General features: G+C 38.7%; 1 protein-coding gene across 3 annotated transcripts in view; it reads left to right on the top strand.

The window, feature by feature from the left end:
• The window catches only part of SYTL2 (synaptotagmin like 2), a 199,758-nt gene extending 173,348 nt beyond the window's left edge, over nt 1-26,410 (top strand). The window contains exons 20-31 of one of the 3 annotated variants that reach the window (XM_034995288.1): nt 2,498-2,599; nt 4,645-4,698; nt 5,955-6,002; nt 8,927-9,021; nt 12,066-12,185; nt 13,461-13,630; nt 14,740-14,842; nt 16,907-17,077; nt 19,771-19,849; nt 22,721-22,820; nt 24,312-24,517; nt 25,387-26,410. In XM_034995288.1, the coding sequence (XP_034851179.1) occupies nt 2,498-2,599; nt 4,645-4,698; nt 5,955-6,002; nt 8,927-9,021; nt 12,066-12,185; nt 13,461-13,630; nt 14,740-14,842; nt 16,907-17,077; nt 19,771-19,849; nt 22,721-22,820; nt 24,312-24,517; nt 25,387-25,532 (1,394 nt within the window). In that variant the 3' untranslated portion in view covers nt 25,533-26,410. Of the gene's footprint in view, nt 1-2,497; nt 2,600-4,264; nt 4,288-4,337; nt 4,699-5,954; nt 6,003-8,926; nt 9,022-12,065; nt 12,186-13,460; nt 13,631-14,739; nt 14,843-16,906; nt 17,078-19,770; nt 19,850-22,720; nt 22,821-24,311; nt 24,518-25,386 lie in introns of those variants that run through there. The other 2 variants (XM_034995289.1, XM_034995290.1) reach the window with 2 other exon arrangements.

Genomic DNA, 26,410 nt, shown 5'->3' with positions numbered 1-26,410 from the left:
CACAAATTTCCCTTTTAGGATGAATATCGTACCACAGTAGTGGCTAAATACCAGGAACAGAGGGCAAGGCTGGAACTTTCTTTCCCTCAGATACCTTGTGCTGTGGTGTTTTGTTGGCACTCTTTTCCTCTTGTTTTCAATTATCTGCAGAATCTCCCCCTTCTCTAGAGTATGACTTTGGTCAGATGACTTCACCTGATTCCACCTGAGGGCCTTGCCTGGCCTGTTGCATTTCTTTGGCTCCTGCCTTGGCTAAGTGAATGAAGATCTTAATTGATTACCACATTCATCTAAGTGGGCTTGAGGGTACTGGTTTTGGCCAGGCTGGAAACTACAGGCCTTGTCTCAGTTTGCTATGGTGATCAACATGGGCATTTTAGCAGAGAAACCCAGAAGCAAATAGGAATGCACAATTACCCGATTATAGCAATGAAATGATAAAGGATGCTCTCTGGCTGGAACGTTTTAACCACAGTTGCACGACAGCTGGTGTCGGTCGCCCTCCTAGCAGTTTAGAAAATTTGTCATTTTCTAGCTCCCCTCAGTATTGATGAGAATGAATAAGCTTTCCTGGGTGGATGACTCGTGAGGTTTGGTCTCCTTTGCAAGTAACGGTAGGGCCTCTTCTTGAAAACGGAGCAAACGAATCACCTTTAAATCCTATTAATCAAGTTGAAGCCCCTGCTACAAAGGTTGCTGGTAAGAAAAGGAAAGTGGAATACCAGTCTCTGAAACCAGACATATGCAGGAGTATATGTCAGCATGTTCAACTTGCTGAAGGAGACTTTTACTAAACTACCCCGTGAGTGAGGAGGGTAGACTGACCCATAGGAGAGCTTGTAAATTTGTACTCACTCTGGAGACTGTTGCCCCTAAGGTACATAGCTTTGTTTATGGTGTATCAGCATAACTGATTGAACAGCAAAAAACCTATCTAAAAATGAAATCATCAGTGTTAAATAACCACCCAAGCAGAGCCCAGAGAAGATATTTAAAAGTTAGAAGACAACACGAGGTATAAAATGGTACAGTTGTAGTTTTATATACCCTAACCTAAATTTTTATTTTTAAACAAGTGGGTGTGGGTGGGCTGGAGAGGGGAGGAACCTGCCTACAATGGCACCACAATTTTGGTGAGCAATCTAACATGTTTGACTTGTGGCTGAGCTCCTAATCAACCAATACCTCAGTATAGTCCTTAAAAATTAAAAAAAAAAAAAGTCTCCATGGTCAAATACTTTCGGAAATGCTGGGAATTTATGCACATTTTTAGCATATTAAAGTCTCCAAGAAGATCTGTAGTAAGAAACCTTTAAATTTGAACAGAGTATCCCAAATGTAATTCATCTTAGAATCCATTTGCTCTAGAAGCCCTATTAACATTGGGGAGAACTGGGATGCATTTCAGGAAAGTATTGTGTAGAGAAGTGGTTCCCAAATTCATTGACTCATTAATGGAATCATTCATTGATTTAGCAAACTTTTTTTTTTTTAAGTAGGCTCCATGCCCAATGTGGGGCTTGAACTCATGACCCTGAGATCAAGAGTCATGTTCTGTACCAGCTGAGCCAGCCAGGTGCCCCTAGCAAACATTTTTGAAGTGCCTATTGCCAGTCACTGTTCTAGGCACTAATAAAACAACAGTGATGAATGACCATATTCAGACCAGAGCTAATCCGTCCATGATGGAGTTTTCACTGTCCAAATAAAAAAGTTAAGAACCGCCTAGAGATATTTTTTTGTACCGTTAGATGTATTTAATTTAAAGGACTGTTCTTATTTTGAGGTTATGCCCTTTTTCTTTTTTTTTTTTTTTTTCTTTTGGTCCTAATATGACCTTTTTTTTTCTAACATGCCTTTTTAAAAAAATAAGTAAAGTTATTAGTACATGATAGAGCCCCCCCACACACACACTTTAAAGTGACTTAATAAAATAAAAAGTTGACTACCACATGTCATTTCCCAACATTTTGTTGGAAATTTTACTAGCTCATGAATCCCCAAAAGCCTATAGTCCGTTGATCTGGAGAATTCGCCCATCTGTGTACCTGATTATACACAGATGTTAAACATCTGAATCCTGCCTTCTGTGGTTTTCAGCTAATTGTTTTTATGCTCCTAAAACCACTTTGTGGTTGTCTTCAAAAGCTAGAAGTGAAGTGGAAAGATTCAAAGTCTGGCACAGAACAAATCATGTGCCTAAAATAGAGGTGTAGACAACTAAAAGATTACTTTTCTATTTATGTGGTTATCTTGTTCCTTTATGATTTATGCTTGCAAATGTTTCTTGACCAGGAAAATGGTTTTTAAAGGACATACGAAGAGTGGAGAATTTTTACTTTTTTCTGAGAAGTGCTTCATGGAGTAAATAAAACTATAGAGGCTTCTGACATAATGCCACCTCTCAACCTATGATACCAATGTCCATTGGTTAAGAGTTAGGATTTTTGGATCTTTTTTGTATTGTGCAGTGTTCATCAATTGTGTCTCGTAACAGGTTCAGAAGAAGAACCCAGTCCTGTCTTGAAAACTTTGGAAAGGAGTGCTGCTAGGAAAATGCCTTCCAAAAGTCTAGAAGACATTTCATCAGATTCACCAAGTGAGAATAAAGGTTGCCCCACTGTTCATGCCCCCCCCCTGCCCCGCCCGTCTAAGCTTAAAAATGCTCATGTGCTTTTCTGGGGCCTCACTGCGTGCTGTTGTGCACTGAAGCCCCAAAAGCGGGGGTTAACAGATGACAATAACCTTTCCAAAGTGACCAGAAGAAGCTCATCTTAAATTGACTGGAACTTTTAAAATCGTGCATGAGTTTTGGTTACTAAAACACTAGGTTTCCTTGAATTGAAGAATCCCAGTTCGAGTGCTTATTCAAGTCCAGTGATTTTTAAAAGACTGGGGTAACTGGAGGTTCTAGTAAGAATAGCTAACATTTGTTCAGCACCGGGTGCCAAGATGTGGCTAAGCATTTCACATGCAGCATTTCATCTAATTGGCGTACAGAACCCTGCAAGAGAGGATGGTTATTCCCATTTTACAGATGCGGCAAATGAAGCTCAGGGAGATAAAGTACCTCGTTTAGTGTCATGCAATAGAGCTGTGTATCCAAATCAACAGACTACTCTCAAGAGCATTTATGAAGTGACCGTGTTATATATGACAGTGTTGGATGTCTGATGAATTTTGCATGATATGGAGATGAGTTGGTCCCTAGCTTCAAGGACTGTCCTTTCTCTTTTATCCCTTCTTTTCACACATTTCTTTTGGATACTGGAACTATTAGCCCAAAAACTACCTGGCCTGTAACACTTTAGGCACACTGTTCCCCCCAGCTGCTGCTTTAATTGGTGAAGGACTTCATATATATATATGTGAGAAAGCGAGAGCTCACAAGTCTATATATAGTCTATATATAGTCTATATAGACTTGTGAGCCAGACAAGTGGACTTAGAAATCCTGACTTTTAGGGGGTTTGCTCTTAATTGTTTTTAAGCTAAGAGGCACCCTTGGGAGTACAGAGGGTCATGAGAAAAGTTATTGAATGAAAGTTAACCACTGCCAAACTCATATGCTTGAAAGTTGAACATTGTCATGTTTAGAATATGCTTTAGGCATCTTCAATTGAGACTAAAAAGTCAGAATTTAAAAAGGAAAAGGGAAAAGCCACTCCATTAAATAATTCCTAAAAATCGGAGATTCTCACGGCTCTGAGAACAGTATTCCCATTTTGGAATGCAGTTCAATCCCTACCAGAGATCTTGGAATCTCAGGGTTGGAAGTGACCTTGAAGGTCACTCATTTTAAATACCCCCCCCCAATGCAGGAATTCCCTATAAAGCCTCCTCAACAGGTGGCCAACCCCCCCCCCCATCCGCCTGAATGCTCCCACAGAAAGCGAGTCCCATCCTTTGTTGGACCGCACTAATTGTTCTTCCTGATGTTGGTAATGGGTCCTAAAGAAAAAAAAAACCAAAACAAAACTCAGCAACAATTGTCCAGTTTGGCAAACCTCTTGCCTGTGAAGCATAGGGCTATTTCCATGGTGCAGCTTTAAAATACTCAGGAATGTGCAGGGTTAAAAAAAAAAAATCACTATCAGCTGACGGTATTCCTGCACGTTCCCTTCCAAATACCGATACCCACTCTCACACTAGCCTGCCAAGATTCCACTTAGCAGCTGGTCCCCAGTTACATCTCTTCAGTTGACTTCCCAAGCAAGACTCCCAGAGACATACACAAATGATGATGCATGCACAGAAATATTTGTTAATGACCATGGGTTTGAGAAGGTGTTAGTCATGGCTAACATCTTACCCTTTCCAGAAGAATAGAGAGGCTGTTGCCGCCCTGTGTTTTCTCCTGCTGCTGGCCGATTGCTTGCTCTTAGCTAACCCTCTAACCCTGGGGAGTCCATGTGCAGCAGTGCTGATGTAAGCTGCATCGGGGCTGAAATGGGAGCTCCCGCTATGGCACTGCTTCAAGTAGCTAATCTAAAGAGAAAATATTATGGGGAAGACATCTTGGTTGCACCCCTCACTGCATCTTGACTAATTGCTTCCAACTCCGGGGGCTTCCAGGGACAGTCTCATTGTTCTCTCTCGCCAAGGGACAGCCGTGATAACCATTTGTTAATTTCTCCTGAACAGATCAAGCAAAAGTAGATAATCTGCCAGAAGAATTAGTACGTAGTGCTGAAGATGGTAAATATCTTTATGTATTTGCATGTCTGTCTGTGTGTTAGGTTCTGGGCGGTTTGGGAAGTCACTGGGATGCAGCTGTTGGATAAATAGAAGAACGTCATTTACCACTATGTGATGAATGGTGCCTAAGTTATTATAAAACGGTTCTGACTCGGTGCATTTAATACTAACTGTTTGTATCCTCAAGGCTTCTGCTGGTGATACCGTTGTGAGGATCGCATCAGAGACCCTTGGGAAGTGAGGGTTTCTATAAATAGGAAATTGTATTTCTATGGGTATGAGCTGATTTTTGCTATTCTGACTTGCAGAACTCCTTGTGAGGGCAGGAAGCGTCGGGTGGGTTCCTGGGTTAAGTTATTCCTGTATTTGTCTCATGTCTCAGCATTTGGAGCTCTCTGGGCATAGCTGGTAAAGCTTTAACTTCAAAGGGACGAGTCCCAGAACCAGAGTCAGGATCCTGCCTCGGCTCATTTAAATAGCTAAATATAGATCGAGGTAAAATTAACTGGTTCTGAATATTAAGGAACCAGAAGATCTTGAAGTTTGTCAGTGGATTGAGTATTACGTGGTTCACATAAAATTATACAGGGTAATAGTGACTTGGTGGGGGAAGGGATGGAAATGAGTCCAATTTTTATAGTTCAGCATTTATGCAAATGTGTAATTTATATTTGTACACTGGGATTGTGTTTTCTAAATTGCCTTTATTATAATAATAAAAATGTATATTAACTGAGCTTTCCCCATAAAATATAGCATCAGAACTCCTCAAAGGTCATTCCCTACTTTTGTGTCATAGTTTTGTCTTTCTCATTCTATGCTTGCAACAATTTCGTGGAATTAGGTGGGGCAGGGATTTTCATTCTCATTTACAGATAAGAAAAGCTCAGAGAATTGAGGTGACTTATCCAAGGTCCTGTAGCTAGTTGGTCAGTGGGGGGAGGTGGCAACTAGAAGCTCGGCTTCATTACTCCTAGTTCAGTGCTCCTTCCATCCGCCAAGCCATGTGTGGCTCAGTGACTTAGCGGAAAGATGCCAAATATCTCCTATCCTGGATGTTGGATTTTTAGTTGAATAGGAGACCCCTAAAGTGGCTAATGAAGAGTCACGCTGGGGAATGGATAAAAGCAAGCTGAAAACCTGTCAGATATATTCTGCAGTCTCTGTTGTGAAACTGATATGTGAGCTTTACTTTCATGTCTCTTTAATCCTTCTTGTAAAATGGTATTTATTCTCAATGTTGCTCTTCTGAGTAGATCAAAAAGCAGATCAGGAACCAGATACAAATGAATGCATACCAGGAAGTGAGTAGCAGGATCTTTCTCACAAATGGCTAAATGTTGCCACTTTACATGGTGTTAAATATACTGAAATAACTAACACTATTAATCACACAGTATTTGTTATTGGTACTAAAACTCTTGCAGCTTACAAAACTATTTCATTCTGACAGGGGTTTTATTAAAAACATATTACTGCTGCCAGTGTTGAAAGATTAATTTGTGGTTCCACTGGGGGAGAGTTATGTATTTTAAAATTTTTTATGTAGACAGATTTATGTACTATATATAAATATATATGTATGTTATTGCTGAGTATTATTATACTTCTATAAGTCTCTCTGCTCTTTGAGTCTTTTCTTAGAATGAAGTTGGCACCTTCTGTTATCACTTGGCTTTATGTTGCAGTCTGGTCTTGAGTATTGGATCTCTTGTGGCCTTTACACAAGACTGTAGACATGAAATAATTTATAATTTATTTGGACCTAAGAAAGAATTGTACTTTTACAGTTAGTATGCATTATGGTTGTATATGCCTCTCTACATACCTATGGAAGCAAATTTTATTATGTCCAGGGTTTAAGCTCTGAGGTTCAAACCTGGACTCAGTATATATTCAATATATAAAGCAAGTGAATATCTGAATCTTAAGAAATAAGTGTATACCTGTGGTGGCTAATGTCCATCTGCTAATTAATGTCCACCACCAAACAAAGATAATGATTGTTTACTCTTTTCTGTTCAATCTTAAGATTGCTCTACTTAACTCTGACTACTGTTTCGAGGACAAATAGCACATTAAAAAGGTATCTGTGGGGCCTAACAAAGCATGAGATACGCATGTGTGTCATCTTAGCTTCCCAGTTTCAGCCAGTTGTGTAATGCTAGGCACTGGAGGTATGAAGATAATGATACGCATGTCTGCCCTTAGGAGAGCACAAGATTTTTATTAACAGTTTCCCAATAGTCTGGATGTGCTAATAAGTCTTAATGAGAAGAGCAGCTAAATGAAGGAGCCATGTGATAGAGAAACAAAGTGCTGACACTAGAGGGCCGTGACATCTAGTCTGAAATCTGAAACTTGGCTCATGAGGTCCACCTGCCAGAGATGAAGGTGCTGAGCTTTGGCACATGACCTGACCAATTCTTAAGAAGTACCTAAGCAAAAAGACCATCCAGGTGTTGGCCCCTGATGCATGTTCTCTGTCCAGCTGCTGCAGAGGAGCCAAGACTTCTGTTTCTCAGGGGTGTTGGGTAAAGAGGTTTCTCCAGCTGCTTTTGAACTGGCAGATACTTAAGTTTGGTCATCTTGTTTTAGCTTGTTATGTTTTTCATTTAGCCCGAGGAGTGAAAACAAAGCATAGACATGGACATATATGCCAATGTATCTGTGTCTTTATTCATGACCTAGCTTAGTTAGGTCAAGCCAAATAGGCTCATCATGTGCTGAATTCTGGATGAATTAATTTCTCTCTTTTTTTATGGTATTTCCCAAGATGACTCTTAATGTATGGGCTGAGATTATTTCTTTTCTCTAGCAAAGAATGTATTCTTATCACAAAACAAAATTGAAATACATGATCAAAACATAAATTACCAAATTCTAATAAATGTAAAACTGAATACATTTGAGTAGCAGATATAAATTTTGAAAATAATAGGGAGCAGTATTATGATAAAAAGTTTTTGCATACTCATTGGGCTCTACTGTATCCTCATGGGATCTAACCTTATACTACTGCAGTGTAAGTCACCCAAATATACCCACATACACATTATTGTTTAATGGGTAATGATTAAAGCAGGTATCATCTCGTGAGTCACTGTAAATGTATTTTGATACATTTGTGAGCCAAAGGCTAGATGAGAACTACCATGTGAATAAGCAAATATTTGTTATTATAGTTCAGTTTTCAGTTTCCCTTCATTAATTTTGTTTTAACTGAAGATGAATTTAGCAAATGCTTAAGGCTGAATTTGAGCCTTTTGAGTTATATATAGAAATATAATTTTATTTTTATCTGTTTTCCTGGTATCTCTTTCACTGGTAGAAAACCAAGTTTGTATATTTGTATCATACTGAAAAGGTAATTTAAAGATTATCAGATAATATTTACTTTTTAGCACATACTTATATAGAGCATACTATGTACCAGGGTACTGTTCTAAGGGCCTTGAAACATATTAACTCATTCAGTAAGCAATCTCGGATTCACCATAAGAAAAACTTAGACACCAATTCTTAGATAAAGAAGGAAATAGGTTTCTAACTAGAGTTACACAAATGAGGAATAGAATTCATCATCTCATTGTGACTTCCACACATATCCTTACTGTATCAAAAGGTGTCTAAATAAGGTGTCTGATACCTCTCTATCAGAAAAGTATCTAAATAGTTTGTTTTAAAAAAATAATTAGTTTGAACTCATAGTCTTTCATAATTCTGAGAAACAGCATCAGAGAAGAAATCCCCACAATCACTGAACAAACAAGCCTTCCCTTAGACACTCAGTAGCCAGGACACCGTTATGATTGAGTTGTGTACAGAGATCCTTGCTGTCCAATGAAATAGTTTTTCAGCCTGCAGCATGTTTTAAAAATACATCCCAGGGAGATGAGCCAATAAATCATACATCTTGTGGTTCAAATCTCTGGTGTGAAAAATAAGTGAAAGCCAATTCACAATGGCTGTATGTTTTAATATAATTCAAATCCAGCTTCAGATTAATAAAAACTAACAGTCTTTTTTATTTTCCATTGGTTCAACTCCTTGCAAGTTCTCTCTGTATAATTTATGAAAATTGCTTGTTGCTTATCTTATCCTGTGCATGTTAACCTTTTTGCAAAAATATCTCATTCATAGATGAAAGAAAAGTGTGTTTTCAACTTATGTTGTATGTTTGTCTGATAATTTGAGGATAATTTTGAATGGAAACGCTGCTGTTTAGTTTCCACAGTGCCTTCACAACCTGATAATCCGTTTTCCCACCCTGACAAACTCAAAAGGATGAGCAAGTCTGTTCCAGCATTTCTCCAAGATGAGGCAAGTTTGTCTTCTGTAACTTCAGAAAAATGGAACCAAATAGGTGGATTTGCTATGCCGAGGTTGGTGTGTTTGTATTCAGCGGTGGCAGAGACCAAAGAGGTCAGCAGGACTGACCCCTGCCTTTCCTATCAATAGAAGCAGTGTTGTTGATCCTGGAACAAGGCAAGGCATATCTTATTTGACTCAAACAGTAACTCATTTTGGTGGTGAAGTCAAGTTGCATTGATTTTTGGACTGTGACTTTTGTTTCAAAGTGGGTACAAAATAAGAAATCCAGGCAGAAATATGTTGGCATGAACTAACCACTCTGTAGTTTCCAGTGGAGTTGATTTGTGAGAGCTTCGTCTAGGTAGCATGAACAGTTTGAAAGCATTTGTTAAAGTAGTAAAGTGACAATGACACAGCAAACTTTAAGAATATCTACTGGGTGTAGGCAGTTGACATACATTATCTCATTTAACTGTCCAACATGTCTGGAAGGCAGGCATCATCGTTATTACCAGATATTACAGATAAGGAAACACTGGGAGAGGTGAGTAACCTCACTCAGCTAGAAAGGGGTCCAACCAGGACTGGAACCTGGATCTGAGTATTGTGGTTATAGCCATTAAACCTGCTGTCTCAGGTCGGAACAGGATTATGATCTTTCTATTCACTCAGTACTTCGTAAATACCAGACACTTAATATTCATTCTGATATCTAACTCTCACCAACTAAATGTGGTAGGTACTGTTTTCTCCATTTTATAAGAGAGGAAAAGTGCTTGAGAGAGGTCAAATCACTTTCCTCAAATCCGACAGCTGCTAAAACCTAGATCTAGGACTTTAACTCAGGTCCTTTGACTTAATTAAGATACAATGTTATGGGTGGAGGGATGGGTTAAGTAGGGTGATGGGGGATTAAGGATTGCACTTGTGATGAGCACAGGGTGATGTATGGAATTGTTGAATCACTATATTGTACACCTGAAACTAATATAACACTGGCTGTTAACTAACCAGAATTAAAATAAAAATTTAAAGAGCCAAAAAAAGAAGATTCCATGTTCTCGCCAGGGTTGTGCTACTAATGTGCTATTTAAAAATTGCTGGTTGTGCTACTAATCTGGTGTGTGGGTAAGTTCCTTAACTTCCCTGAGTTTAGTTTCCTGGTTCTACCTCATTAGGTTGTGAGGAGTCAGGGAGATAATGTGGGGGAAACGTATGGCAGAGTGCCTGACACATAGTGAATACCCAGTAAATGATAGCTGTTACTATTTACAGTTTGTGTCTGATTTTTGATGGTGAAATAAAAAGCATTATCCTCAGGCATTCTCTTAGTAGATGAAATGTGAGGAAAGTTCTAGACAGCATATAATTACGTACCACCTCTCTGACCTCCCGGGCACACCTCTGTCTATTCTTGGGCCTTAGATGAACTGTATCTGCAAATATACACCCTTGCATATGCTTAACAGCCCACATTACAGTTCCTTTGAAAAGAATCAATCATTCTTTGAAACTAAATCATTAGTTGGAAGCCAACAGTAGGCCACCTCATGGAGTTCCTGCTTTTACACCTTTGTAAATAGGCTTTGGTCTTGGTTGGTCATATGAATAAGCCATATAATAACTTAAGAGGCAAGTGACACCAGTTCCTGGTTTTTCATTTTTCTCCTCCATCAGTTTTAATGTGCTGCCTCATAGCTCCACACGAAGAGAGTCCAAATCATTTGAGTTTGTGCATCAGAGATGCCAAACAAAGCTGGAGAATTTTACCTCTCAAAGCATGTGGGTCAGACCGAATATTAAAGGAAGCGGACATGAAACCAGGCCTTGTGCCTCCGTCCACTCTCCCTTCAAGGCTTAGCATCAGTCATGTTCGTTGAGTACCTGCTACATGAAAATCGACGTTACAGGTCCACAAGACAGGATCCCATCCTTCAGTAAATCACTAGTGACCTGATATGCTGGGTAGAGCACAGTGCATGCTGTAATAGAGGGAAATGGGCTGTAAGCATGTGAGGAGAGAGGGTGACAACGGACACGCGGTGGTGTGGGTTTTTTAATCCTTGAGGGAGGATTTCTTTTTCTATCCATATAAGTCATGAATTTTGTTTTTCTTTAACTCCTTCCTTAATCTGCAATAGAATTGGCATTTGTTATATGATACATAATTGCATGGCCCTGGAATACATTGGCATGTACTAACTACTCCATAAAGGTGTTTCCCTAACTCCACTGAACTGCTCCATAAACTCTCTAACCCCCAAAGGAGCTCATTCTGAATCATGAATTTTTAAAGCTACCATCTAATAAGCTTTAGCTCTAGATATAATAAAATGTATTATTGCCACCTTTTTTTTGACCCAGGTAAATATTTCCTGGGACATATTTAAAATAAGAATCTTTGGTCCTTTTTTTCCCCAAAAGTGTGTTAAAATCTAATTTGTGTAGAAAGATAAACACAATAGCAGTATGGAAATACATAAGAGGTGGTTTAAAATTTTAAAAATATGTGTGTATCTAACTTTTTGTTTAAAGGATGAAACTAGCATTTATTTTTTCTAGTTTAATAGTGTCTCCAGCAAAAGATTTGATTTTTAGGGAAGTTAAGGCTATGTTAATAATGAGAGGAATTAAGCATGACATTTTATGTTTTGATAGTAAATCTTAGACCGTTTGTTGTCTGGGTAAGGTTAATTTCTCATATTTATCAATGAAGTCCCCCACATTACATAAATACATAATGTTAAGAGAGTGACAAGAAAGCTCACAGCAGTGCTGCCTTCTGTAGCACCTTGGGCCCACCTTGGAGGTGAAAAACCAAATCACTGTTCTTTTGGCAGCTAAGCACTGCTGTCCTCCTTAGGTGAGGTCCACGATAGACCACCCACTTCATCCTGATTCCCGTTCCCTGGTGATTAGCACGAGTGTCCTTTAACCTTCAGAAATGTTCATAGATCCTTGGGATATCAAGGTATCACGTTTTTCTAAATAGAGATGCTGATCTTCACTCATTCTGAATTTAAATTTTGTGTATATTATGTGATGTTTTGTAGAGTGATGACAGAGAAACAGATACAACCTCAGAGAGCAGTTACCAGCTCAGCAGACACAAGAAGAGCCCAAGCTCTTTAACCAATCTTAGCAGCTCCTCTGGCATGACGTCCCTGTCTTCTGTATGTAAACAAAGGCTCCGTGTTAATAGCTCTCTGCTTTTGTGAACCTGGCTCTGCCATGCTCCTGCTTGCTAGAAAGTGGCTGCCTATTGTATTTCCCAGATTCCAAGGGCACGAGCTTTTTCTCTAACCCACAATTAGCTTCTGGCTAGCTAAATCTTTGTTTTTCTTTTTTGAAGCATGAAAAGAGTTCATATCCTTTATAAATGAATATTTTTTCTGAATGTAAGTACTTCAAAAATAAACCTAAATTACCAACAAGATGAACTGCTATGTTTTTCCATGCAACAAATGGGGTAACTTTTGTTAAGTCTGCCTATATCAGATATGTTTTATATTTCTGTTTGCAGGTATAGAATTGTACCTCTCTTTTAGCAAACCTGATGAATAAAAGTACTGATTCACTTAAAAGAATAGGAGAAGTGATTCTTTGCCTTACAGAAGTATTCAAAACAGGATTTTAAAAGGAAAGCTCCTTAAGTGTAGTTGTTCAGGTTTGATGGAGAAAATTTGACTTTACCTAGAACTCCTTTCATAAAGTGACGTCATATTGTGAGCATGGATTATGTGTGTAGAAATATATATATAGAAATATACCCACAAACCCTTATCCAGATAGTTCTATGATATACACTCTATCTCACCAGGTATGCTAACCAAATGATAAAGCTGCACTTAAATTCTTACTAGCCTCCCATTTTTTAAACTTTTAAAAAAATCTGTTTAAATTGAATTTCTGCTGATGATCCTCAAACGTATGGCCTTGGGAAGGCTTTCAACCGCCTTCATCAATCATCCATTCTCTACCCTTCCTGACCTCTAAAGGCGTATGGCCCACTAAGCATTTTCCTAGATTCAGTGGATGGGCAACATAGTAAGATTCCTTTTTAGTGCCTTGGAAATTTGATAGAGCAATGTGTCACTGTGATTTGTGTGCCTGGGGTTTCTCACATCCTCTTTCTTAAATACTAAGCATGCCTAAAAATGGAACTCTGAATGCCCCCTACCATAAAATCCCCCTGCTTTGAAATGAGCCAGCATCTAAATAATTTTGCATTTCACTTGTCATTTGTATCTTTTAGAGGCAATTTTTAAAAAACACTAGTCGTATCATATATCATGTCAGGTTGTCTGTGTTGGTCTGTCTTTATGCCCTATTAACTGCCTTAAATGCAAACTAGAGAAATAATGGCAAGCCAAGGTTATATTCGGGATCCTTGTGCTGGGTCCACGCATGAGACAGAAACAAACACTGCGTGTTTCCAATGCCTTCAGGTGAGCGGCAGTGTGATGAGTGTTTACAGTGGAGACTTTGGCAATCTGGAAGTGAAAGGAAATATTCAGTTTGCAATCGACTATGTGGACTCACTGAAGGAGTTACATGTCTTTGTGGCCCAATGTAAAGACTTAGCAGCAGCGGATGTTAAAAAACAGCGCTCAGACCCGTAAGTACAATTTGGAGTCCCTGTTTTCTCTTAGTTCTTTGTAATCTTGTAGAAGTTGGGAAAGAAAGTAACTGAAGGGAGGCTATGTGTGTGACTGTGTCAAAAAGAAATGTTTGAGAAGAAAAATTGGGGGAAAATGGTGTTTTATTTACTCTATAAACATGCCAAACTTATTAAACTATAAAAATGTCAGAGAAGCAGAAAATGTTTCAAGTGGAAGCGACCTTTGAGGCCATCTTGTCCCATTCCTTCTTTTAACAGATAAGGAAACCAGGGCCAGAGAAGAAAAGTGACCTATTTACATAAACTCAGAGAGTCAACAGCAAAATGGGGAATGAGGGCTTGAACCCCACTCTCTTCCCATGACATTCTCAAACTTCTCTAAAATCAGAGACATGTCAAGCCATACTTCAGAATGTTCAGTGGTGCAGAAACAGTTAAGATTCTAGAATGAAGTAGTTTCTAAATTTAAATTATATTTTACAGAAGAACTTTAGGGGGAATTACCAGCTCATCTTTTAGATCACAGACTTAATTGAATTTGTTTATTTGCAAAAGTTGAATGGTATTCTTTGCTTTCCTTCCCTATGCAGAAGTCAGATTCTTAATTATTTTGCTAGCATAGGCCCAATCCTTTATGCTTTTATTATCAAAACAGCTGGGGTCAGTATCCCTTTTTTTCCCCATTGAATATGGCTTGCTTAGATGTGTGCTAAGATGAATTTTTGTTTCCAAAAGGCAGTAACAAAACTTTTTTAAAAAGTTCTGCAAGCACCAAAGCCTTTTCTCAATAGGAAACAAGCCAGTAAAATTAAGCATTACATTAGCGGTCTGTCCCCTGCCACCCCCCACATCAGGTAAGGCCAAAGGAAGAAAAGGATTCAGGAAATATCCTTTAAAATTTTTCAAAACAGTATAAAATGACCAATTTTGTTGCACTGTGTTTAAAAGTTTAAGTATAAAGGTGTTGTTGAGAACATTCATTACTTAACTGCTTTTCTCAGTGTCATGAAATAATTATTTCTGTCAATTACCAATGCATTTTTCAAAGCAGAGATGGAAACATCACTTTTATTTTCCATGACCTTCTTGTCTACTTTTCTTTTTAGATATGTAAAGACCTATTTGTTACCAGACAAGGGCAAAATGGGCAAGAAGAAAACACTTGTAGTGAAGAAGACTTTGAATCCTGTGTATAATGAAATACTGCGGGTATCTATGAACTGTCTGTCTAGGAAAATCCTAAATGATGAGTTGTGTGTCGATAGCCATATCTTCTTGGGTAGTATCTCTACAAATGAAGTCAGTCATGGATAGAGAAGAAGGGAAGGGATAAACATGTTCTGAGAAACTGCTTTGCATGAGACCATACACCATGAACGTTGTATGTCTTCTCTCACTCACTCCCTACATACTCCACCAGGAGGAATATTATCTGCCCCTCACACATGAGGCTTAGAGAAACAAAGGGGTTTGCTCAAAGATACACAGCTGAAAACATGGAGCATTGTAACCAAAGGAGCTACCAGAAGTATAATTCTGATCATGTTATTTCTCTACTTAAAATCTTTTAGGATTCCCATTACCCTTAGACCCAAGTCCACCTTACCATGCCACCAGTCCCTTCACAACCTGAACTCCAGCCTCATCCTTCCACTTTCAGAGTCTTTGTTCAGGTCACTCTGAGTGTTTTCTGTTCTTTGAAGAAACGAAGCACATTTTCTCACACTGCTGGACCTGGTGTTCCATCAGGCTGGAGAACTCTTTCCCACATTCTATCATGAACTACCTCCTCCAGCCTTAAATGCCTCTTCCCATGAGAGGCTGTCCTTAACCCCTCAGTTCCCACCTGGGTCTGCTGCCTCAGGCACCTTGTTTTATATTAGGCTTTTAACTACTGGCTTCATTGTCTGCTTTCCCATTAAATTGTAAGTTTCAGGCAGGCAGGGACCAACTCCATGTCATTTATCAACTGTGTGCCTTTGGCAAATGGCTTACCTATCTGTTCTTCAGATCTGCAAGAGAGGTAATAATAGTACCTGCCTCTTTACTTCAGTAGTTGTGAACATTAAGAGTTAATATGTGCAAAGTGATTAGTATACATTAAACACATAAATGTTGACTCTTAGTACAGTGTCTGGATAGATACTCAAAAAATGGTTATTGGAAGGAGAGATGGATGGACAGATGAATAGAAAGTGTGCCTGGCTTAAATACCCGTATTCTTTTTTCCCACAGACTGCATAAGACTGCCTTAGTCATGATAATGTAAAACTAAAAATATAAGAAGTGTTCTTCATTTCCCCTTTCTGAAAAGTCTGTCCCACTATTTGATTATCCTCTGAGGAAAGAAGCAGAATTAAATTAATTTCAGTCCTTCATGGGTCAGTTTTTTATGGATTTTCTGTAGCCACTTTTTAATTACAGTTTGACTATGATATACCTCAGTACCCTAGCTATTTCTGGGTCAGCTACTTCAACCCTATACTCAGCAAAAGCCAGCTAATTTAAATGGTAAACTCAGAGAAAGGCAAACCTGCTACAACCAAAATGGATATTCAAGTAGTACGTCATAAAGCCAAATAGAGATTATTTTTAGATTAGAAGTACTATTATCCCTTCCATGATTATATATAATCTAGGATTGACTGCATTTTAGATGAAAAACCATTAGGATGCCAAATATTTTCCACTTAACCATATGAAGCAAGAAAAAACAAATATATCTTTTTTTGGAAAATACTTTGTCATTGCAGGATATCTATAGTGGGAGATGTGTGTAAATGGGGGCAAGTGATATATGGGGAATTCTCTGTACTTTCTGCTCAATTCTGCTATAAGTCTAAAACTGATCTAAAAAATAGAGTCTATTAGAAAAAATACCTTGTCCTTAGGTAGAAAACAGACCACAGGATTAAACTTCATTAGTATTTTTAGACTGAATTGGATTTCTGTTATATCTAGCTTGAACTAAAAACATCCAGCAAAAAAATGAATAATTGGCTTTTGTTTTTAGAGAGCTATTACTGGCTATGATATTTGAACTGTGGTTTACTTTTCCAGAAGCAGAAGGAAAATCAGCTTTTGTGAAAGATGGATTTAGCTCTTTGAAACAAGACACTTAGAATAAGATGACTTTGCAATATTTTTGAGACTTGAAACCTAACAGATGAGAAAATCTGATCTGCACAGATGACTTTTCTCTTCATCTCTATGTCATAACTTTGATATAAAATAATGTTATTCACCACTTTAATTTCCTTCTTTGATCTGCAGTATAAAATCGAAAAGCAAATCTTAAAAACACAAAAGCTGAACCTCTCTGTTTGGCATCGGGATACATTTAAACGCAATAGTTTTCTAGGAGAAGTGGAACTTGACTTGGAAACTTGGGACTGGGACAACAAACAGAATAAACAATTGAAGTGGTACCCTCTAAAGCGAAAGGTTCGTGCAGACTTGGTTGGTTGGTTGGTTGGTTTGGGGCCTGGTGTATAGGAGAAAGCTACTATAATTGTATTTTAATTCAAAATGATTATCCATAGTTTGGGATCATTATGTCTTTTCACTTTGTACCATATGTCTCTCTCTCTTTTTATTTTATTTTTAGAGAGAGAGAGACTGTACAAGTGTGGAAGGGAGGGATAGATAGAGAAGGAGAGAGAGAATTTTAAGCAGGTTCCATGCTCAGTGTGGAACCCTACACAGGGCTTGATCTCATGGCCCTGAGATCATGACCTGAGTCAAAATCAAAAGTGGGATGCTTAACTGACTGAGCCACCCAGGCACCTCTGTCCCATATGTCTATTATGCTCTTTTCTGTATTTTCTATTCTTTTTCTTTTTTCCTCTCTAGATTTCAGGCTGGCTGTTTTTGCTAAACTATCTTTCAGTTTAATAATTTTCTTATCTGCTATGTCTAAAACACCCATCTTACAAGTTCTCAACATTGTATTTTTCAGATTTATATTTTCATTTGATTTTTTATAGACCACTTCTCTGCTAAAATTCTCTATCTTAACATTATGAACATATTAATCAAAGTTATTTAAAGTATATATCTGAAAACCCATATCTTAAACATTTGTAAGTCTCCTTTATCTAATTTTTTATCTTAGTTTGGTCATTTGGTCCTTTGTCCTGGTATGCCCGTTTAGTTTTTATTGCACGCCTCACATTGTATATGAAAAACCCTAGGGATACTTTGAGGGGATTTACTTTTGTTTCTGACACACAGAGTAGGGACAGACTACCTTAATCTAATCTGAGAATGAACTGACTAGAAGTTGGGGTTCAGTTTTCATGTGGTCTGATGTAGTTTTGCTTGCCCATATTCCTAGGCTATGACCCTTCAGAGGTTCCAAGTGAAAACCTAGGGAAGTAGTTCTCAAATTTTAGCATGCATCCAGTTCACCTGAAGGACTTATTAAAAACAGATTTCCAGGCTCTATTCCCAAGGTTTCTGAGTCAGTAAGATCTGGGCCTGAGAATATGCATTTCTAACAAGTTCCTAGGTGTGGGGACCATACTTTGAGAACCACTGATCCTAGGGTATTTTTTTTATTATTATTATGTTATGTTAATCACCATACATTACATCATTAGTTTTTGATGTAGTGTTCCATGATTCATTGTTTGCATATAACACCCAGTGCTCCATGCAGTACGTGCCCCCTTTAATACTCATCGCCAGGCTAACCCATCCCCCCACCCCTCCCTCTAGAAACCTCAGTTTGTTTCTCAGAGTCCATAGTCTCTCATGGTTCATCTCCCCCCTCCGATTTCCCCCCTTCATTCTTCCCTTCCTGCTATCTTCTTCTTCTTCTTCTTTTTTTTAAACATATAATGTATTATTTGTTGCAGAGGTACAGGTCTGTGATTCAACAGTCTTACACAATTCACAGGGCTCACCATAGCACATACCCTCCCCAGATGTCTGTCACCCAGCCATCCCCATCCCTCCCACCCCCCACCACTCCAACAACCCTAAGTTTGTTTCCTGAGATTAAGAATTCCTCCTAGGGTATTTTCTAAGGCTATTCCTTCCATGCTGGCTGTGGACTCCAATTTTTGTCTCTCCAGCCCCACGAGACTGGCAAAAGCCCTGCTCAGGCTTCTTAGTCTCTTTCAGTTAGGCTTTTATGCTCTAGTTTGGCACTACTTAAAAATCAGCTGATGCATCAACATGAAAAGCAGAGAATGTCAGGCTCAAAGATCTTGTCCATTTGAGTCCTGTCTATATTAATATTTCTTTAGCTTCTTCAAATAAATTTGTTTAATCCAGTTTTTTTAATTGTTGTCCGTGTGAGGGTTGGTGTGATCCCAGCTAGAAGTGATAAATAGCAACAATACAAACCATTGTTTAGTATCTACATAATATAGCACTTTCACTTAAGAAATGGTTCCCAAATATTGCATCAAAATCACCAGAAGCACTTATTTCTAGTCTTACCCAAGACTCACTGGGTGTGAATTCCTCAGAAGATGTCAAGAGCTTTTCATTTTAAACTAATTTCCCTTATGTTTCTGATGCATAACCATGCTTTGGCAATAAGGCTCTAAAGGACCAGAATCTGAAAGAAAAGCCATCTTTCTTATACTTGAAAATAATAGACATATATTTTTAAATTATTGTCCAATCTTTGTTATTCTTAGAGACCTCACATTATGTGATCTGAAATAATCAGGTTAATGCAGCTTTGAAAATGTAACGTTTGGCTTTTCTTCCCCCAACTTTCCCACATTCTTCATACTCAAAGAAAGAGAATAATACAAATAAATAGTTTTATGTGCTGGCTGGGTGACCAACAAAAAATATGTGTGTTTTTATAAAAACCAAAGCATCCCAGAACATTTCTTCTCTCTCCAAGAAAGCCATTCTGATTTCTCAAATATCTCTGAGACTAAAGGCCTTGAGATGTTTTCTGGGTACCAAGCAAGTTTTTTCAAGATACACGATATATAGCTTTCCCAGATATAAAGGCAAGAGTTTAGCTCTGATGGGGAAGGAAATTTTAATCCAGGGCACTCATGGGTGATACATAGTCGCAGAATTGGGGGCAGTTATGGTCCTAAAACAGAGTAACCAACAAACAGTAGTCATTTGTGTCTTACACCTACTGACAGTCCTTCATTCTCCAGACAGCACCTGTTGCCCTTGAAGCAGAAAACAGAGGTGAAATGAAGTTAGCTCTCCAGTATGTCCCAGAGCCAATTCCTGGTATGTAATGATTTTCCATCCAGATTTATGCCCCTTCCTGAGCCTTTCCCTCTCCAAGGATTTCTTTGGACTCTGTGATATTTTCAAATGTGAAACCCTAAGCAAATTTATTAACTTAATAATTCTATGGACCAAATGAGTCAATTTACAGTTGACAAATTCTTTTTTTTTTTATTGTGGTAAAAACACAAAACATAAAATTTACCATCTTAGCCATTTTTAAGTGTACCATTTGTAGTATTAAGTATATTCACATTGTTATGAAGCAGAACTCTAGAAATTTTTTGTCTTCCATATCTGAAACTCTGTACCCATTAAACTATACCCTTGACTTATCCTTCTCCCAGCCCCCGGTAACTACCATTCTACCTCTGTTTCCATGAAAAAAAAAAACAAACAAACCCTCATTTTACAAAATTCCCAAGTTTATAGTCCTTGTTCTAATTTTCATCTCGCTTTCCAAAAAGTTGGTATCTGTACAACATGAATGGCCTTTTCTGTGTTCAGAATTTGGACCTATTGGTAGTGTTATGGTAAGAATGGAACCCGAGTATTCTTCACAGGTGAGAATTAGAAGGATTCATATGGAGCCTCTAGGAGATTAGAACTCATTGGTTCTCCATTCACAAGGCCTCAGCAGGGTAGAAAGCTTTTCCCTCAAGGTTACTAATTGCATCCTTGATGTTAGGGCCTTGGGTCTACAGCCCAGTTAAAGAGCAAGAGACTAGCAAGAAATGAATGCCAGCCCCCTCTCATTTCCCAAGAAGTTCCCCAAGTTTTTCTTCTTAAGAATCTGTATGATATCATAACTGAAATCAGAGGTTGCAACTCAAATGTTTTCAGTACCTAGGCAGTGAAACTCGTGGGATGAAAGAAATAATGGATGGTAAGGGCAGTGATTGAAATGGAGAAAGGCATTTTAATTCAGCTAAAAAAAAAGAAGAATCAGAAGGCAAGCAAAACATATCGTTAGGCCCATATGGCTGCCAAACCACCTTGTTGTTACTTATGGATCTTCCTAAAAGGCAGATTTCCTTAATATATATAATTTGTATCCTATCATTTATGGTCCACATGCATAGAAATTCTGCCAATCTCTTTTCCTCCACTATCATTTCTTGGTGGTGGGGGCAAAGGGGACCATGTGTTGTGATGGGCTCCACCTTGTCTGACTTTTTGCTCATGTAGTTTCTCTACCCTGGAATGGCTTCCCCTTCTCCAAGTCTTCGGATAGGTTGAAAAGAAGTCCCATCTTAAAGTCCCATCATAAAGCTTTTCCTGGCTATATTCTTTCACCCTCACTGATCACATCATCATCTAGAACATTATGATAATAACTTGGCATTTCATTCTGTATTACATTTTTATAGTTTTTATGTGAATTACTCTTTTTAACTTAAATGTAAACATTTTCCAAGGATATAGATTTCTTATATTCCTTGTATATCCAATGACATTCCTAGCATAGGCCAAAGCATATCATAAATGCTCATTAAATTCTGGTTGGTTGACTGGATTAACCTACTCAGAAAAATATGGTAGTGGCCCTCTGTCCATGTGCACCCAGTCTAGCCAACAACTGAAGACTAAGGCAACTTCTCAGTATTCCCTGTGCATAACATTAGTTACTGTGTGTATGTATACAGTATTCCCATAAAGTATGTAAACACAATTAACAAGAAGAGTGGCTATACCTTAGCCAGTACCTATTTTGATTAATTTATACTCAGTATGTTTCAGATGCCTCCCATTAACAGCAATTGATGTTAGTATTAATATTTGAAAGGAATATGCATTTCATTGAGATGTTTTTAATATAACTATAAATGGATGATTTATATACTTGATATCTTTAACTTGTTTTGAAACAAGCCAAACCCAAAAGAATAATATAGTACTCTGTACTTGGAATCAATGTGAATTATTTTCTTTTTCTTTAATTAAAAAAAAAATTAAAGACTTTATTTATTTATTTGTTTGTTTATTTATTTACAGAGCAAGTGAACATGGGCCGGGGGAGGGGCAGAGGTAGAGGGAGAGAGAATCTCAAGCAGACTCCATGCTGAGCACAGAGCCCGTTGCCATGATCCTGAGATCATGACCTAAGCCAAAATCAAGAGTCAGATGCTCAACCGAGTGAGCCACCCAGGCATTCCTCAGGCAGGCTTTAAGTACTGTATGATACAAGAGTTCAAATGATATCCCCAAACCTACTTCCTTTTTCCCTCTTTCTCTCTTCATCTCTCAGTTCACTTCCTTTGTGTTGTTACCATTCTTTTTTTTTTTAAGATTTTATTTATTTATTTGATAGCACAAGCAGGGGGAGTGGGAGAAGGAGAAGCAGGCTCCCCCTGAGTAGGGAGCCCGATGCGGGGCTCCATCCCAGGACCCTGGCATCATGACCTGAGCCGAAGGCAGATGCTTAACTAATTGAGGCACCCAGGTGCACAAATATGAATTATTTTCATAGAACTCTCTGAGCTCAGTGCAGCCAGACTGTGGAAGATTTAGTTAAAAATCAATAGATTTAACCAATTAGGATCATATCCTCAAGCTCTAGCTAGTACCACTGTGCCAGACCATTTTTTTAAAGATTTTTTTAAATTTATTTGAGAGAGAATGAGAGAGAGAGAGCACAAGAGGGGGGAGGGTCAGAGGGAGAAGCAGACTTCCCGCTAAGCAGGGAGCTCGATGTGGGACTCGATCCCGGGACTCCAGAATCATGACCTGAGCTGAAAGCAGCCGCTTAACCAACTGAGCCACCCAGCCGCCCCATGTGCCAGACCATTTTTAAGTTGGCGTCTTTGAATGTAGTATTGCCAAGAGAGCAATGGCAGTGAAATTTTATTTTCTTTCCTTTTCCAATTACAGGTAAAAAGCTTCCTACAACGGGAGAAGTGCACATCTGGGTGAAGGAATGTCTTGATCTACCACAGCTAAGGGGCAGCCATCTAAATTCTTTTGTTAAATGGTAACAGCTTTGATAACTCTGCTTCTCTCAGTTCTACCATAGCCTGGCCTTTGCTGGTTGTTTTTAGGTCTCAATATCTGTGATGGTGAAACTCATCATTCATGGTTGAAATGACATAACTTGGGACAATGGCAACATGAACTAGAGGGATCTGTGACATGAACCCCTAAGGCTTAGTTTAGTTTTAAAACCATAAAGAGGGCATACATACAAATGAAACCAGGCACCATGTACTCAGATATGGAATGCTTTCTAGGAGATATATCTGCTGGTGAGGATAATATTCAGTATAAAAAAACTCATCAAATTCCTAATGCCATACCCCTGACTCCTTTGTGGAGTGGGGAGAATTCTTCCTCCTGTACCTTGTCCCACCTTTGTGAACTGTTTGCAAAAGGTCTTTTGCCTCATCCTGTAAATATGTAGAAAATGACTTGCTAAACAGACCCCTACCAATAGTTTATGTCAGAGGAGCTTAAGACAATTTGAGTTTCTAAGTGGCAAACTTCTTTTTCTGTTATACATATAAATGCCTGGCATCTAGTCAGTAGTAACTAAACAGATATTAGTATGTGATCTCTTAGCTCCCTCTGACTAATTTTATCTATATAGATTCTTCTAGAAGACCAGTGTTAGCTGTTTAAGTGTTTAAGGCATTATTTGTGATTTTCCCTATAAATATTATTCATAGAGGTCAGCTGGTAAGATTTTTCAGCTCAGGTGAGTCTCTCATTCTGAAACAACTCTCAGACCTTCTTGTGTTTATAAGAGGTGTGGTGGGTTAAAAACAGAAAACAGATAATCAGGAATGCTTCCAAATTTTAAAGGAATCCTCAAGAATTTGCTACCACATTAAGCATTTACTAAATGAAAGCACTAAACTAAGTTGTTTACTTCATATGTAATTCTAATGTTAACCTTATGAAATAGACATCACGATTCTCATTTTAAAGATGAAGAAACAAGTGTCTGAGAGATTATGTGACTTCCCCTACAATACACAGCGAATAAGTAACAGAATCAGGATTCAAAGCAAGTCTGGGCCACTGTAATGCAGTCTCTCCAGCAGGATGCTGCCATCACCACCACCATCACCACCATTATCACCACATCAACATCACCACCACCATTACTGCATTCATCACTACTGCCACCACCATTGCCATCACCAGCACCATCATCACCACTCTCACCACCACCACCACCGCCGCCACCTCCATCACCATTATCACCATCACCACTACCTCCACCACCCCCGCCACCTCCATCACCACCACCATCACCGCCACCGTCATGGCTGCCACCATCACCACCGCTACCACCACTACCACTTCACCATCATCATGGCCACCACCAACACCTCTGCGTCTCTACACTGTTTTTTCTTCCATTTCCTTCTGCCAATCTTCAGTAGCTGTGTTGAAGTGCACTGAAAGCATAAATGTTCACCGTCTTATTAAAATGCTTTCACAGTAATGATTCCTTTTGTAGTATCATCCTTCCAGATACAAGTAGGAAAAGTCGTCAAAAAACCAGAGCTGTAGGGAAAACCACCAGTCCTGTCTTCAACCACACCATGGTGTATGACGGGTTCAGGCCTGAAGATCTGACAGAAGCCTGTGTAGAGCTTACTGTCTGGGACCATTACAAATTAACCAACCAGTTTTTGGGAGGTCTTCGGATTGGCTTTGGAACAGGTAATGTTTGTTACGTTTTTAATTCTCTATGAGCCAAGTGCTTCTGGGGACAGTAGAGGTTTGTTTGTTGTTTCGCTTCTTCCTAATGAAAACAGATACGCTATTTCTGTGAAGTGGAATGAACGAGTGAAGGAATGTCAGGCTGTATGCCAAGGGCTCTAGATATGAAGATTAACAGGATGTAGTGTCTGTCCACACAGAGCTTAAGTTATTGTGTGTGGGAGGTACAGAAAAGCTTTCATCACTACTCGTCCCTGAAAAAAACATTTATGTCTTTTCATGACTAAAATTGTGCTTTAAATAATCATAGTAAATAGTATTTATGGGGCACTAGTCACTGTACTGAGTGCTTTATTTATATTATTTCATTTAATCCTCACAGAAATCCTGTGAGTAATTACTAATGTTATTCCCAGAGGAACTGATGTTCCAAGAAATGAAGTAACAGAGCTAATAAGTATCAGAGCCAAGATTGAAAGTTGAGTCTGTTAGACACTAAACCCCAAACTACTCTTCCTTAGAGATCATCTAGTGTTACTTCCAACCCAATGCCAGGCTTTATCTCTACTACCCCACTCTGTCCCTGACAGGTTGTCAGCCAGCTTTTCTATGAACACAAAGAGAAATCTATTTCTCTGTGAGTAGAGGGAATAGTCCCAATTATGGAGTGCCCTGTTGTTGGACATTTCAGATGATTAAACAGTTCTTTCTTATAGAAAGCCCGAGATCTGCCCTCCTGGTGATATTGAAACTACCCCTCGCTGTCTTCCATTGATGATTATAATTAGGGGATGATCCATTATTTTTTTTTCCCAATGAACTATTCTGTTCTAACTGCAAAGCTTCCTTTTTTTTTTTTTCTTTTGCAGGTAAAAGCTATGGTACTGAAGTGGATTGGATGGACTCTACCTCGGAGGAAGTTGCTCTCTGGGAAAAGATGGTAAAGTCCCCCAACACTTGGATTGAAGCAACGCTGCCTCTCAGAATGCTGTTGATTGCCAAGATTTCAAAATGAACCCAAAGTCGACTGGCCCCTCCACTGAAAACTACAAAACAGGTGGAATCAGATCTTGAAAATCTGACCGTGTGGACAGATGCTCACCTGCTGCCCCTTGCCACTAACGGAGGCTACACAGCATGTTAAAGTCAACCTGCATAAGCTTCTTTGGTTACAAGCCCCACAAGATTTAAGTAAGAATCAAGTATGTAACTTATTTGTGACTTCAACATTAAAGGAGATATTTGAGAAAGCTAGGAAAATCAAACGGTTGATGCTGCTTCAGAGAAAAAGCCGTCAAAGATATTAAATGTTGGGTGCTTTTAACCAGCAAAATATTCTAGTTTGCCGTCCTGTGTTTCACACCACATGCCATGCTGCAGTTAGGAGGGCCTGCTACTCAGTGGTTGAAGATCCTCGCAGAAACTGAAAAGAGGGACAGAAAAATACACCTAGAAGGAGGGGGAAAGGCAGAATATCCATGATAATAAAGCATTTGACTATAAGAAAACTATTTACTTTGTAATCTCCATTAAAATATGGAATTCCGGGTTAGGGCCATAGGACTGAATCTACCGCAACCTTTCCCGGCGTCAAAGTCTCAGATGTGCTTTGGTGCCACCCACTGGCTCAGAGGTGGAATTCAGCTTTTGGCTTAATTTTCTCCTAAGATCTCAAGCCTGTATTTTCTAACAGACTGTAAAAACAAAAAACAAAACCTTGCATATATGATTCTGTTTTTCCTATCACTCTACTATATGAAATTAGCATGAGAGTGCTCACAGACAAGCTTTGCAACGAAGCTTTAATTAGAATGTAAACTGTACTTCCTATGTATGTATAATTTTCATAAAGTATTTTGTAAAAACCCTTAGAGTAAATTATTATATGATTTA

Source organism: Mirounga leonina, unplaced genomic scaffold (genome assembly GCF_011800145.1).
Source record: "Mirounga leonina isolate KUSES-001 unplaced genomic scaffold, KU_Mleo_1.0 Mir_92, whole genome shotgun sequence".
In the NCBI taxonomy this organism is placed as follows: Eukaryota; Metazoa; Chordata; class Mammalia; order Carnivora; family Phocidae; genus Mirounga; species Mirounga leonina.
This window is presented reverse-complemented; position numbering and strand designations above follow the sequence as displayed.